Below are 16,636 nucleotides of genomic sequence, written 5' to 3'. Positions count from 1 at the left end.
GTTATACAGTATTGGTTCCAGGATCTGATCTGATTTTACATTTATATTTTTTTTCTCCGATATCTAATCCGCAATCTTCAGTATCCGCACCAATCAGCATCGAGTCATTCAATTCTTTGTATTTTCTTGTTTCCATTTTATTAATGATGTGTGTTCTGGTCTCAATCAGGAATAAAGAGTGCAGATCAGAGAGAACTGGAGCTCATCTCATCACCTCCTCAAAGTGAATTCACCTCCTTTATTGAAAAGTTTAAGGATCTCAGCTCTCTTCTGCCCACGCTGTCTCCACGTGTCTGCTCGGTGTCCGGTGGCTCCTATTTGAGCGACGGTATTCAGAAACAAAATGATCGTTCTGTATGATTTTGAAGACAGATTAAAAAAAAACAACATCTCATCAGTGTTTTTGCTTCCATTCTCAGCTGCCTTCAGCAGCCCGGCTGACTTGAGGTTTACAGACGAGACGTCTAATTCGATTCGGTTCCGGTGGACGGCTGCAGGAGGCCCTGTAACGAGCTACCTGGTCCAGTACACTCCGCTGTCTGGTCTGGGTCAGCCAGTAACAGCAGAGATGCGACAGGTGAGAGGAGAGGAGCGATACATGTTAATGCACAGTGTGTCGATCTTTATGTACACAGATTTCACATTTCTGTGAATAATCACAGACCTGCAGCAGTGTTCCAGCTCGCTTTCTGAGAGGGCGGGGCAGCAGTGACTTATCACGGGCAATTTTTCGTGCATCACTTTAGACAAAGAATCTATCACGTCAGATTAGCCACACTGGGCAACTACGTGAGGTAGATTGCTTTTGCAAAATAGCGTAAGCAAATCTGAAGCTGCTTAGTTCTCCAGTTTAAAACAACGCTTCATGATGTCACTTCTACGTGTTCACACTCGGCACGCCTCGAACCGTCACGCTCATCCACGTGCATTTGCACAACAGTCTATCGTTAGTCGGCGATACTAATAGATCATTAACATTCGAGTCGATCTAGTCCAACACGTTAACATTAGTGACTTGATTTTCTGTATATCTCCAGTCCTGTGCAAAAGTTTTAGACCCCCTGTGGGTTTTTTTTCCCCATACAAACTTTGCGAAAGGTTTCTACTTTATGATTTCTACATTATCGAGTCAAAACATTACAAAAACCAGGGTTGTGAAAAATCAGCGGAATTCTGCGGATTTGATCGCAATAAATACCATTTTTGTAAATCGTGTATTTTTGAAAAAAAAAAAAATCGGAGTGGGGTTAAATCAAATCAAATCAAGTTTATTTGTATAGCGCTTTTAACAATAAACATTGTCGCAAAGCAGCTTTACAGAATTTGAACGACTTAAAACATGAGCTAATTTTATCCCTAATCTATCCCCAATGAGCAAGCCTGTGGCGACGGTGGCAAGGAAAAACTCCCTCAGACGGCATGAGGAAGAAACCTCGAGAGGAACCAGACTCAAAAGGGAACCCATCCTCATTTGGGCAACAACAGACAGCATGACTATAATATTAACAGTTTTAACAGGTATAACCCTCAACTGTCCTCATGGGGCCGTCCTTCACAGGAGCGGTGCGATAAAACTCCGACCAGACACAGGGCACCAGGATGGATCAAGCAGGTCCGAGGGGCAGAAGAGGCCAGCATCTCAATCCCAGGATCAACATGTAACTCAGAGGGACAGATTGGGGGGGGGGAGAGAGAGAGAAAGAAAACATGTTGTTAGGTATGCCCTAAAAATGACAAGTATTAAGTCTGTGTGGTAGACTCGCAGAGACGAGAGTCTTTACATCAGGCATAATACACAACAATGGCATGTTAATATGGTAAAATATATCATGACCTGCTCTGGCTGGATGCTTGATTGGGTGATGGGAGCACACTCCTCAGCAATGATGACATGCAGATGGGACCCTTAGGGCTGGCCAAGACAATTCAGTTACATTTCACCGGGTCTGGGACATGCGACAGAATGTCTGATGGCCGATTCCCTGCAGGCTACGATAGCCAGTCGAGGTCTCCACCCTCTCCACCAAAAGATTTCCTGTTGACTCCATGTAACTCAGAGGGACAGATTTGGGGTGGGGGGAGGGAAAGAAAACACAGGTTACTCTGCTAAGATCAGTTGCAGGATCCCAGGGTATAGAGAGCGTGCACGTGATGTCACGAGGTCACGTGATATTTGTTTATCTGCCATCTTGGACGGCATGGCCGCGCATAGAACTTAGACGAACCCGTTCTAATTATCAAGTGTGTGGGAGTAGATCTTTCGAGAATGGTTATATCTTGTTCAGCATTTGGTCGTACCAATAGACAGGGCCAAGTTTTGATCAAAAAAATATAACTGGTTTTCACATGGCCGTGTAATATTAATGTTCTTAATTAAATATGTATACAAATGCATAACTTGTTTATAAAGTTCTTCCTATCAGATTGTGTAAAGTACTGAAAAAGAATATGTATGTTATTTTAGGCACATAGAGGTGCAAGAAAATATTTTTTTAATTTGTTTGAATATAGAAGCTGGACATATCTGTGACCCCTATACATTTATATCTGATATTGAATAATAATTCTGCACAGATAAAGATAGCGGTGATTTGTGATATTCTTTTTCAGACAAAAACATACATATTTACAACCCTGTCATTATCTGGAACGGAGTTTAGATTTCGAACATTCTTACGATAAAACGTCCTGCATAATCTCTTTATGATAAACGTCTTAATGCCACTTACCCGTGAGGTTATCAAGTAGACTTCCTTCTTCGGAACCTTCCAGAGGTATAGTTGGGATACCCATCCCGCAACAAAATATTTATAAGCTTCCAGGCTCTTGTAAGCTTTGAGGGCTTTGCCAGTGTAACACGATTCACGATTAACAAGAAAATTGTAAATGTCGTGGTAGGCCAGATCGGGCAAATCGCCGGCACCGCAGCTCCGAATTTCCCTGAACAAGGATTGCGGCAAGTTGTACGGATCTGCAATCCCCAACCTGGAACACTTTTCCACGTAACGCTGCCTCACGTCACCTTCAAGATGCTGAACAAACTTAGACAAGTTATCGCGCGATGTAGATGGGGTATTTTCCGAATTTTCTTGGGGATTACTCCCTGGATCCATTACGCTTGCGCAAGGTACAGTAAACAATCCTGAAGCCGTCCAATATGGCGGAGTAAACACGGACGGGTCACGTGACTGCACATCCTATATAAAGGTGTAGCATATGAGAAAAATTAACAATTTCACAGTGTCACTTATCTGTCATCAGAATATTGATTATTTATTAGATTCATTTTAGAGTCATTTTGAGAGATTATCTATTATATTATTCATTTGAACTAATACCCAGAATGCACTGCAGGTGTGGTCTTTTTTTTTTTTTAAATATTTTCACATTTAATGTCTAAGATTTGCTTTCTTTCCCTTGCTTTTTCAGCCAGCACCTCCCGGTTTTTCTCATAATACTCTCTTCGAGTTCTTTTTTCCTTTTGTTTTTTTCTCCAAATCGTTGTTGAATTCATAGAATCTTCCATTGTGGTGGTGGTGATGTTTCGCGAGCGAAGTGTAAAAAGTCACGCTATCTTTGCTAGCCACACAATGTTTAGCATGGCTGTTTGTCATATCTATTGGTATTAAGGGTACTATTATACAGTATTAGCCCCCCCAACAGTTCATCAAAGACCTTCACACGAAGAAGAAATGGCCACAAAGTGAGCAGAGAAGAAGCAAGTTCGAACCTTTTTGTTTACCGTGCTCGCTTGCTTTGTAAACTGATACTGCCAAAGTAATTCTTAGGCATCGTTGATCGAAATATGCGTTCGGGGTTTCAGAAAATGTGTCGTTTTGGGAGACGTTTACGATGGAATCAAGAAGAGTTGGTACCAAATGGTTGGGGACCTTAATCGCCGACGAGTACATTGCTTACCGGATGGAAGGGAAAATCTAACGCCAGGTGTCTCTGTATTTTACGACATCATACAAGTTATACATACAACACCGTAAACCGTTTTACGACGCAGCGCCATTTCTTTCTTACCATTTTCAGGTTACTCTTTTCAAACACGTGTTGACAATATACAACCCCGATTCCAAAAAAGTTGGGACAAAGTACAAATTGTAAATAAAAACGGAATGCAATGATGTGGAAGTTGCAAAATTCCATATTTTATTCAGAATAGAACATAGATGACATATCAAATGTTTAAACTGAGAAAATGTATCATTTAAAGAGAAAAATTAGGTGATTTTAAATTTCATGACAACAACACATCTCAAAAAAGTTGGGACAAGGCCATGTTTACCACTGTGAGACATCCCCTTTTCTCTTTACAACAGTCTGTAAACGTCTGGGGACTGAGGAGACAAGTCGCTCAAGTTTAGGGAGAGGAATGTTAACCCATTCTTGTCTAATGTAGGATTCTAGTTTGCTCAACTGTCTTAGGTCTTTTTTGTCATATCTTCCATTTTATGATGCACCAAATGTTTTCTATGGGTGAAAGATCTGGACTGCAGGCTGGTCAGTTCAGTACCCGGACCCTTCTTCTACACAGCCATGATGCTGTAATTGATGCAGTATGTGGTTTGGCATTGTCATGTTGGAAAATGCAAGGTCTTCCCTGAAAGAGATGTCGTCTGGATGGGAGCATATGTTGCTCTAGAACCTGGATATACCTTTCAGCATTGATGGTGTCTTTCCAGATGTGTAAGCTGCCCATGCCACACGCACTAATGCAACCCCATACCATCAGAGATGCAGGCTTCTGAACTGAGTGCTGATAACTTGGATCGTCCTTCTCCTCTTTAGTTCGAATGACACGGCGTCCCTGATTTCCATAAAGAACTTCAAATTTTGATTCGTCTGACCACAGAACAGTTTTCCACTTTGCCACAGTCCATTTTAAATGAGCCTTGGTCCAGAGAAGACGTCTGCGCTTCTGGATCATGTTTAGATACGGCTTCTTCTTTGAACTATAGAGTTTTAGCTGGCAACAGCGGATGGCACGGTGAATTGTGTTCACAGATAATGTTCTCTGGAAATATTCCTGAGCCCATTTTGTGATTTCCAATACAGAAGCATGCCTGTATGTGATGCAGTGCCATCTAAGGGCCCGAAGATCACGGGCACCCAGTATGGTTTTCTGGCCTTGACCCTTACGCACAGAGATTCTTCCAGATTCTCTGAATCTTTTGATGATATTATGCACTGTAGATGATGATATGTTCAAACTCTTTGCAATTTTACACTGTCGAACTCCTTTCTGATATTGCTCCACTATTTGTCGGTGCAGAATTAGGGGGATTGGTGATCCTCTTCCCATCTTTACTTCTGAGAGCCGCCACCACTCCAGGATGCTCTTTTTATACCCAGTCATGTTAATGACCTATTGCCAATTGACCTAATGAGTTGCAATTTGGTCCTCCAGCTGTTCCTTTTTTGTACCTTTAACTTTTCCAGCCTCTTATTGCCCCTGTCCCAACTTTTTTGAGATGTGTTGCTGTCATGAAATTTCAAATGAGCCAATATTTGGCATGAAATTTCAAAATGTCTCACTTTCGACATTTGATATGTTGTCTATGTTCTATTGTGAATACAATATCAGTTTTTGAGATTTGTAAATTATTGTATTCCGTTTTTATTTACAATTTGTACTTTGTCCCAACTTTTTTGGAATCGGGGTTGTAGCTTGCGATTAAGTGATGATAAAATATTTTTTCGGTATGTCTGTGTCGCGGAGAGACGTTGTACAGATGGAGGATGGCGATAATGACGATGTGAAAAAAGTAGACATGGAAAACGGTAACAAGAATCTATGGAATTTGTGGTGGCTGGGATTTAAAGTCAGAAACGAATATGAACACATCCGGAAGGATCAAGGAACCAGGCAAGGCGAACTGCACGTAAAATACGGATCAGGACGAAGAACACGCTCGGTCGATCATGTGCAGGGAAAGAAACTCGCAGAACTGGTGAAATTAAAGTCGTCAAATAACAGATTAGCAGGTATTTATATCTCGTTTTCATATTTGCTCATGCATGGTACTTTTTACTAAATGTTTATTAGTGTTATAGCTTGTTTTTAATTTGCCACGCTGATCGTCGTGCAAATGCATTTAGCATGATAGCCTTAGCATGATCACACGTACACACAGATAGATATAGATATGTATGTATATAAAATCATGCAAGCTGCCCTCGGATTTTACTTTTTCCATTTCACAGCCCTGAAAAACATTCTAGAATCCAAATATTTGTTTTTTTCCAGCACAGAATTAAACGTTAGAGGGAAAAAAATTGGTATCTGAGCAGCATATTCCATAAGATACACTTTTCAGATTAAAAAAGGAAACATAATGAAGGCTGCTGGGTTTTGGTGCAAAATGAAGAAGCGAGTGCGACAGTCAAAGTGTCCAGAAGAACTGTGGCTGGTTCTGGAAGATGCTCAGTAAAACCTACAGCTCATTTCCGCATAAAACTGCACTCACTGGACCGGAGACGACCATTTTATTTTATTTTTATTTATTTATTTATTTATTAAAGCAAAAGGTCGTCTCACACCAAATATCGACTGTGTCTCATTTCATTTATTATGGCTTACTGATTACTGTTTATAGTATTTTTTTTTTTTTAATGTTGAAACCTTTTATTATTTTTAAGCCATTTTTGGTCGACAGCATTTCTTTACATGCGACTTTTGCACAGGACTGTGTATGTTACGGGTCAAAAAATTTCAACCGAGGGTGATTTTTTAAAATTTTTTTTTCAATATCGCCCCACAAACAAAGTTTGGGGCGGTACACAGGAATCACCCTGTCTATCCGTCCATCCATCTGTCTGTCCATGTGTCTTGTAAGCGCAACTCTTCCTAAACAGTTTGATAGATTTTGATGAAACTTTACACAGTTACAGTAGAACACCTGAAGATGTGCATGAAGGAAAATAACCCTGGTCCAATGTTTCAGAGGGGAGATAATTCAACTTATTCCCTTACATGTGGCAATATATGATGACGGGCTCGTAAGCGGGGTGGTATTCTATAGTGAGTTTACTCATGGTTCTAGGTTTTATCCCTCGCTGGCTGGAAGGTCCGAAGGTTGTCGCGATGTCCGTCCGCCCGTCCATCCCAGGAAGGGTACTCACCTTCTGAAATCGACTCCTCTCACAATTTTTTGGAGGAATTTCACAAAACTTGACAGGATTCTTTGTTATATGTCGGTAATACGCAGATTGCAATTTTGTTCAATTCATTCACATTTTACCAGAATTATGGCCGAGTTACCGTACCAGCGGGGGAACTTGTGCTCTCAGACCACTCTTGTTTTGTTTCGTTTTTGACCTGGGTTAAAATTTTAAACCTAGTTCATAATTTCCTCAAGAGCAAAAAGATTCTCCAAAGGGGTTTTTCATCACTTCTTTTCATCCACTTCCTCTCTGTCTTACACCTACTGAGTATTTCCTCTCATCTTTCGACCTATCTACCAAATTAGCATTTTTTTTTTTAAATATCTCTCCCAGGATTCAATCTTGGAACCTTCTGATTCTTAACCCAACACCTTAACCACTAGACCAGCGATGACTGACTATATTGGACAGAGTAATGTATATTTTTAATTTATGAATGAGTCCAGTCTTATTACATCAAGTAGTTTACAACACAAAGTCTTTCCAAATCCGAACCCTAAACTGAACCCTAGATATCGTAAGTCTCCTTAATACTGTACAAGGAGCAAATTATGAACTGGGTAAAAGGAGAACTGAAGTCATTTTTAAACTTGCTTTATTTCTTAATTAACGTGTTATTCAAGTACGTTTTCGGTTTTAGTAACCTTACAGTATATCATGACTCATATTGGCAACTAATCGCAATTAAATATTATACTTATCGACCTATTTGATTTTTAGCCGTGTTGAATTTAGTTCGTTTGGTCCACGGCAGGAGTCACTTATCCACGCGATCTTCACGAGACTTGTGCGAGACTTTGAAACGTGAAGTGTCAGCCAGGTGTCCGTGCCGCCATTTTGAAAACTGTTTTCCAAACGAAGTATTGCACAAAAACGAGTTTAAATGACTATTACTGCCTACTTTTTTCAAACTTTCCTGATTGCTATCAAAACAAACAAAACTTCCGGCTTGATTACGTCAGCGTTCGAAAGAGGGCACGTGCGTCTTTTGACAACGTTGGCAGATGTCGATCACTTTGATTTGCGTTGTACGTTTTACTTCCGTCCTACGATGTCTCGCACAGGTCTTGACGAATCTTGTTTACGGCCATCGCTTTGACATATGGACTGATTTTATTACAGAGCATATTTCAAACACTCATAACTTGCTATAGCAGTGACAAAATAGCGATCAAAAATGTATTCCGATATTTAATAAAATGCGATAAATAGAATTTTGATTATAAAAAATTTGCCTTCAGTTCTTCTTTAAAAATTCGAAGCTAGGTTGAAAAGTTCCACCTGACCTACAATTCTGACCTGTAACATACTGTATATCTAGAGTTTCAATCTATCGGTTCTAACTTTTGATGGAATTTGTTTAGTTCTCAGCTTCTAGATGTACTGACGTTCTGGCAAATAGAGATGTGAGGTTCTGTGAGCTTCTTGCTGCTTTAATCCATAATTTGTTGGGTTTTTTTTCTTTTTCTTTCACCCTTTTGTACAACCCCGATTCCAAAAAAGTTGGGACAAAGTACAAATTGTAAATAAAAATGGAATGCAATAATTTACAAATCTCAAAAACTGATATTGTATTCACAATAGAACATAGACAACATATCAAATGTCGAAAGTGAGACATTTTGAAATTTCATGCCAAATATTGGCTCATTTGAAATTTCATGACAGCAACACATCTCAAAAAAGTTGGGACAGGGGCAATAAGAGACTGGAAAAGTTAAAGGTACAAAAAAGGAACAGCTGGAGGACCAAATTGCAACTCATTAGGTCAATTGGCAATAGGTCATTAACATGACTGGGTATAAAAAGAGCATCTTGGAGTGGCAGCGGCTCTCAGAAGTAAAGATGGGAAGAGGATCACCAATCCCCCTAATTCTGCGCCGACAAATAGTGGAGCAATATCAGAAAGGAGTTCAACAGTGTAAAATTGCAAAGAGTTTGAACATATCATCATCTACAGTGCATAATATCATCAAAAGATTCAGAGAATCTGGAAGAATCTCTGTGCGTAAGGGTCAAGGCCGGAAAACCATACTGGGTGCCCGTGATCTTCGGGCCCTTAGACGGCACTGCATCACATACAGGCATGCTTCTGTATTGGAAATCACAAAATGGGCTCAGGAATATTTCCAGAGAACATTATCTGTGAACACAATTCACCGTGCCATCCGCCGTTGCCAGCTAAAACTCTATAGTTCAAAGAAGAAGCCGTATCTAAACATGATCCAGAAGCGCAGACGTCTTCTCTGGGCCTAGGCTCATTTAAAATGGACTGTGGCAAAGTGGAAAACTGTTCTGTGGTCAGACGAATCAAAATTTGAAGTTCTTTATGGAAATCAGGGACGCCGTGTCATTCGGACTAAAGAGGAGAAGGACGACCCAAGTTGTTATCAGCGCTCAGTTCAGAAGCCTGCATCTCTGATGGTATGGGGTTGCATTAGTGCGTGTGGCATGGGCAGCTTACACATCTGGAAAGACACCATCAATGCTGATGGTGGGTACTGAACTGACCAGGGTCCGGGTACTGAACTGACCAGCCTGCAGTCCAGATCTTTCACCCATAGAGAAAACATGTGGCGCATCATAAAACGGAAGATACGACAAAAAAGACCTAAGACAGACAGTTGAGCAACTAGAATCCTACATTAGACAAGAATGGGTTAACATTCCTATCCCTAAACTTGAGCAACTTGTCTCCTCAGTCCCCAGACGTTTACAGACTGTTGTAAAGAGAAAAGGGGATGTCTCACAGTGGTAAACATGGCCTTGTCCCAACTTTTTTGAGATGTGTTGTTGTCATGAAATTTAAAATCACCTCATTTTTCTCTTTAAATGATACATTTTCTCAGTTTAAACATTTGATATGTCATCTATGTTCTATTCTGAATTAAATATGGAATTTTGAAACTTCCACATCATTGCATTCCGTTTTTATTTACAATTTGTACTTTGTCCCAACTGTTTTGGAATCGGGGTTGTAGGCATGGCTGCTTTTCAAACGTACCTTGCTTCACTGACTCGTGATTGTAATCAGACAAAATGGTTGACCAAGCATGACTATGACCCCGGGCTAGTAGTGCGCTGTGATTGGTCAACACGCGTTACCTTCATTGCAAGTCAGCAACACTTGTTAGAGCACACTTTCCTTCTATGGTGGAACGTATGCGTCTTGGAAAGTTCTGGAAAATTATGATGATTTAGGTGTGGCACTGGTATTTGAGGGAGGGATGCACATTCTGGAGGGTAAGGCAGGGCGTGGCATCCTGATAAAACATACTAGCTGGAACATTGTGCAGTGACTCTGCATGTCATCATGTCAAATATTTTTCTGACTCTCAGGAGACGGTGCCAGCCAGTCAGCAGACTTACCTGGCCCAGGATCTGCACTCAGGCACGGACTATTTGGTGTCTGTTATCGCCCAGTACCCCAACAGCGTGGGCGAGTCTGTGTCTGCCAAGGCTCGAACTAGTGAGAGGAACAGCTCACATCTGGAGAACATGCACACCCTCACATGCATGCCCATGCTTGAACTAATAATAGCACAAGTACTGCTATAAGAGAGAGCATTTATAAAGATATAATAAACTTTAATTCCTCATTTTCAGGGTCTGTGCAGGGCGTGGCCACGCTGCGGTTGGTACAGGCAGGGTTCTTTACTTTAGCTCTGGCATGGGACCCTCCTTCTGGATCTTTACGTGGCTACAGGATTACATATGTGCCCAGAGGTAACTAACTCACACACACAATAGGAAGTCATCATCTACATCAATGACTTTCCTGATCATCTTGTTTTCTGGAACATCTAAATCATCTAAGTCTCTGCATGACATTGACTCTGTGTTAAATTCTGATTTATCTAGAGTTTGTCCTTGGCTTGACTCTAACCAACTTACTCTCAGCATTCAGGAAGTCTAGGTTCATTCTTATACAGAGTAGCCAACGCTTAAAGAGGAACTGAAGGCAAATATTTTTTATTATCAAAATTCTATTTCTCTCATTTTATTAAATATCGGAATGCATTTTTGATCGCTATTTTGTCGCTGCTATAGCAAGTTTGAAATATGCTCTGTAATATATCAGTCCATATGTCAAAGCAATGGCCGTAAATGAGATTCGCTGAGACCTGTGCGAGACATCGTAGGACGGAAGTAAAATGTACAGCGGAAATCAAAGTGACCGACATCTGCCAACGTTCCCCGTGTCCGAAATCGCTCACTCGTTCCCTACTCCCTATATAGGGAATTACTGTATAGAGGACTATATAGTGAGCTCATTGGTAAAATGAAAAAAAAAAAACCACCGCTTTCGGACACTAGTCCGTCACGCTGGTATTTACGTCATTACTGTCGCACAATTAAAACGTGCCAGATCAGTCGGCTGGTGGGTTTCAAAATAATAAATACACGCATGTGTTTTTGTGATAAATCCATATTATACTGAGCGCATTTCTCACATTAATCAATACAAAGTACCTGCAGCTTTCAGTTCTTTTAAATCAAGGCTGAATACTTTCTTCTTTGCCGCTGCCTTTTATTAAATCACATTTGAGACTTTAATTTGATTTCTTTCAGCACGACTGCAATGCATGATGGGATATATTGCTTTGGTTAGTGACCATCGTTGTACACTACTTTTCGTGATGCATTGTGGGATACTTTGAGTGCACTATATAGGGTGTAAATAATCCTCACTAAGGTTTTGGACAGCACTACAAAATGGCGTCCTCACTATATAGTGAGTAGGGAGCGATTTCAGACACAGGGGTTGTCAAAAGACGCGCGGGCCCTCTTTCGAATGCTGATGTGATCAAGCCGGAAGTTTTGTTTGTTTTGATAGCAATCAGGAAAGTTTGAAAAAAGTAGGTAGTAATCGTCATTTAAACTCGTTTTTGTGCAATACTTCGTGTCGAAAACAGTTTTCAAAATGGCGGCACTGACACCTGGCTGACACTTCACGTTTCGAAGTCTCGCACAAGTCTCGTGAAGATCGCGCGGATAAGCGACACCTGCCGTGGACCAAACGAACTAAATTCAACATGGTTACAAACCGAATAGGCTGATAAGTATAATATTTAATTGCGATTAGTTGCCAATATGAGTCACGATATAAGGTTACTACCGTAAAACCGAAAACATAATTGAATAACACGTTAATTAAGAAATAAATCAAGTTTAAAAAGACTTCGGTTCTCCTCTAAGTAAAGTGGGTTCTATTTCTATTTCTTTTGGCAACAGTGTTCAAGAAACTGTAACCTCATTTAGTTATTTAGGGGTTGTTATCAATACCAACTTGAGCTGGGAAGATCATATAGATTACATACAGTTGTGGTCAGAAGTTTACATACACTCATTATGGGAATGAATGTCATGGTAATTTTGGGCTGTTAATGATTTCCTTGAACTATTCTTTTTCCAGGGTGGAATGATTGTACAGTGTACAGCTTTAAATTACTTTAAAAAAAACAAGTGCACAAGTTTGAATTTATTTTGGATTTTCTCTAATCTGCACATGGTCAAAATTATACATACAGGCTCAAATATATCCATACATTCACTGAAATCTGTTAATAAGCGGTGATTTTAGTTCATAGGCTATTATATTTTACTCCAACTTTTACAAATGTGGGTAAATAGTGTTGGTTGTTAAGAAAATTAAACGTTTTTTTTTTATTTAACAAAAGGCATATTTAAGTTGATAAAGATAGGAAAATTAATTGCATAATTTTTTTTTTCACAAATATGACAAAATCGATTTGTGAATTGGGTGAATCTGACAAAATATCTTCAATTTTCACATTACAATTTGTGATCTACGCCATGAGATGTTGCCGCATTGTTGCGGATAGTTTTTCAAATGTAACGCAGTGGAATATCGATGGCGTCGAAAATGGTGACTCGCTACTTAGCTCTGAGGTTTCTGGGAAGGGCAAGCTGGCCCCTTTAAATACATAACTACATATGAGACTCTTAATAGTTTTGTCCATTTAAAGCCCAGAAAAACCTTTTTCTGCAGGTGAGTGCTTGCTCAGCTTATCCTTCAGCCATGGTCCTGTGTCTCTAAGGAGAGCACAATGAATTAGCATTGTTATTTTAATTCATTTGAATTAAAAGCCTGATAAAATAATAGATATTACATGCACAAATTAATAGGATGTGCTGTTTTATAAGTCTCTATAATAATAAAAATGTCAGCCATGTTGTTAAAGCAAATTTGTGATCATCAGAACTAGGACTTTGTAGCCATACACAGCGTAAATAAGTACACTCCTCTTTGAAAAGTAGCGTTTTAAACAATATCTCAATGAACACAAACAATTTCCAAAATGTTGACAAGACAAAGTTTAATATAGCATCTGTTTAACTTATAATGTGAAAGTAAGGTTAATAATATAACTTAGATTACACATTTTTTTCAGTTTTACTCAAATTAGGGTGGTGCAAAAATGAGTACACCCCACAACAAAAACTACTACATCTAGTACTTTGTATGGCCTCCATGATTTTTAATGACAGCACCAAGTCTTCTAGGCATGGAATGAACAAGTTGGCGACGTTTTACGACATCAATCTTTTTCCATTCTTCAACAATGACCTCTTTTAGTGACTGGATGCTGGATGGAGAGTGATGCTCAACTTGTCTCTTCAGAATTCCCCATAGGTGTTCGATTGGGTTCAGATCAGGAGACGTACTTGGCCACTGAATCACTTTCACCCTGTTCTTCTTCAGAAATCCAACAGTGGCCTTAGATGTGTGTTTAGTCATGTTGGAAAAGTGCACGATGACCAAGGGCATGGAGTGATGGTAGCATCTTCTCTTTCAGTATAGAGCAATACGTCTGTGAATTCATGATGCCATCAATGAAATGCAGCTCCCCGACACCAGCAGCACTCATGCAGCCCCACATAAGGACACTGCCACCACCATGTTTCACTGTAGGCACCAGGCATTTTTCTTTGTATTCCTCACCTTTGCGACGCCATACAGTTTTGAAGCCATCAGTTCCAAAAATGTTTATCTTGGTCTCATCACTCCAGAGTATAGAGTCCCAGTAGTCTTCATCTTTGTCAGCATGGGCCCTGGCAAACTCTAGGCGGGCTTTTTTGTGCCTGGGCTTTAGGAGAGGCTTCTTTCATGGACGGCATCCATGCATGCCATTCCTCTGCAGTGTACGCCGTATTGTGTCACGGGAAATAGTCACCCCAGTTTGGCTTTCTACTTCTTTAGATAACTGCAGTGAACTTGCATGCCGATTTTCTTCAACTCTTCTCATCAGAAGACGCTCCTGTCGAGGTGTTAACTTCCGTAGACGACCTGGCCGTCTCTGTGAGATGGTTGCAGTTCCATGTTTCTTAAATTTTTGTACCACTTTTGCTACAGTATTCTGACTGATAAGTAAAGCTTTGCTGATCTTCTTGTAGTCTTCACCTTTGTGGTGTCAAGAAATAATTTTCTTTGGGGAATTCTGAAGAGACAAGTTGACCATCACTCTCCATCCAGCATCCAGTCACTAAAAGAGGTCGTTGTTGAATGGAAAAAGATTGATGTTGCAAAATGTCGCCAACTTGTTCATTCCATGCCTAGAAGACTTGGTGCTGTCATTAAAAATCATGGAGGCCATACAAAGTACTAGATGTAGTAGTTTTTGTTGTGGGGTGTACTCATTTTTGCACCACCCTAATTTGAGTAAAACTGAAAAATGTGTAATCTAAGTTTATATTATTAACCTTACTTTCCCCGTTATAAGTTAAACAGATGTTATATTAAACTTGTCAACATTTTGGAAATTGTTTGTGTTACTTTTCAAAGGGGGTGGACTCATTTACACTCAGCACTGTATATTAGCCTTACTTTTTAATTAAAAAAAGTCTCTCATTTATATGTTGCATGGCTTTTATACTGTAACTCCTGGCAGTCTTTAACTCTGAACTGGACCCTTTATATTTTCCAGGATTTTCTCTGAGTCAGCATTTTGCAGTCAAATAAACCAGGAAGCGATTGAACTGTTTACAGCTGAGCGTGCGTTTGTTCTGCACTGAACAGTGTTTCTAAGGGTGTATTATCCGTCTCTGTGTATCCTGTGAGTAATGTTTAATAGTTCAGATTAGGTGTGTCTCTATATTTAGCCAGGTCTGTGGGTTTATATACGTGTTGAGAGATGTCTGACCCGGTCCAGGTGTCTATTGCTGTCAGTGTAAATATATTCGTGTGTCATTTCGGGTGAAATCCTGCAGTTCTGGTGTCTCATCAGTGTGGAAGTCCAGGACTCATTTTTCATGTCTGCACCTGTAGGGTTTCACCCCCCCGCCTGCTAGTCTCTGCATGGCTTTGATCGTCTAGTACTCAAAAATGTTAGAAGATGCAAATTTTTTTTTTTTTGGTTCTTTAAGTGCTGTCAGGGCATAATGTAGCGACAGAATGTACATCTGGGACCACAACATGCCCCAGGACCACCGAGTGAATACTCTGCCTGAGGTGCAAATTATGGTTTAAAGGAGAACTGAAGGCAGTTTTTTTATGATCAAAATTCCTATTTCTCCCATTTTATTAATGATGATGCCCTTTATTGTCACTAGTCACATGTACCAGTGAAATTAGCCGTCAACCTGTCCGTACATATACAACATACAATTGAAATAGGATAGACAGGACAGGAAGACAGGGATGAAGATAAAAAGGAAACACAACATGAGGAGAAATAAGGAAAAAATGAAACCCCCCCCCCCCCCACTATGCTCCTGTCAGGAGTACAGTGTGGGAACATTTAAAAAACCTTTGCACAAAGCACACAACAACACAAGTACACTTTAAACACGGGACTTGAGGGGGGGAATCAGGGGTAAGGGAGGAGGTAATCCAGCGCAAGCAAGCAGCCGTCCACTCCTGCAGCCATGAAGGCGCTGGTCATGCACCCGCTTGTCACACTGGGGGTAAAAATGGCGACCGTGGAAAGTTAGAGAAGGAACGCGAGAGTGTCTCCCGGCAGTGACCTTCAGGGGGAAATGTTGCCTCAGCAACGGCCTGAACCGAGGCCGGTGCTGTCTCAGGGAGCCGAATGTCGATAAGATATAAATTGTTTGGTCTTTCCAGACGCAGTCTTTGCACGCCCACACCGCTCGTCCATATCTGTCCACTCCGTCCATTCTATTCAAATTGATCTCCGAAAAACATATTCCTTGCAAAGCTGAAAGCTGCTCCGAGATAACAACCATTTTGTGGTTAAAGTTCTGAATGTCCACAGTCCGAGTGCCAACAGCTTTGCCCACCACTCCAATATCGGGCAGCTTTGTGGGGCTTTGAACAGCTGTCACCATTGTCTGATTTCCTCAATATACCAGGGCAATGCCTAATCCAATCAGCAAAAGTCCTGTAATCATGGTTCCGAATAGGTAGATATCTTCAATGTCCTCCACAGAAAGAATCGCCAGGCACACGACCCGCCACCGCTCCCACGCGTCCATTGTG

General features: G+C 40.5%; 1 protein-coding gene across 1 annotated transcript in view; it reads left to right on the top strand.

Moving 5' to 3' along the window:
- The window catches only part of col7a1 (collagen, type VII, alpha 1), a 519,627-nt gene that overhangs the window by 89,830 nt on the left and 413,161 nt on the right, over positions 1–16,636 (top strand). The window contains exons 6-9 of the mRNA XM_060918496.1: positions 170–328; positions 420–577; positions 10,513–10,642; positions 10,780–10,899. Coding sequence (XP_060774479.1) covers positions 170–328; positions 420–577; positions 10,513–10,642; positions 10,780–10,899 — 567 coding nt within the window. The remainder of the gene's footprint in view (positions 1–169; positions 329–419; positions 578–10,512; positions 10,643–10,779; positions 10,900–16,636) is intronic.

The sequence above is a fragment of the Neoarius graeffei genome, chromosome 4 (genome assembly GCF_027579695.1).
Source record: "Neoarius graeffei isolate fNeoGra1 chromosome 4, fNeoGra1.pri, whole genome shotgun sequence".
Lineage (NCBI taxonomy): Eukaryota > Metazoa > Chordata > Actinopteri > Siluriformes > Ariidae > Neoarius > Neoarius graeffei.
Note: the sequence above shows the minus strand (reverse complement) of the source record. Positions and strands in the feature narration are given on the sequence as shown.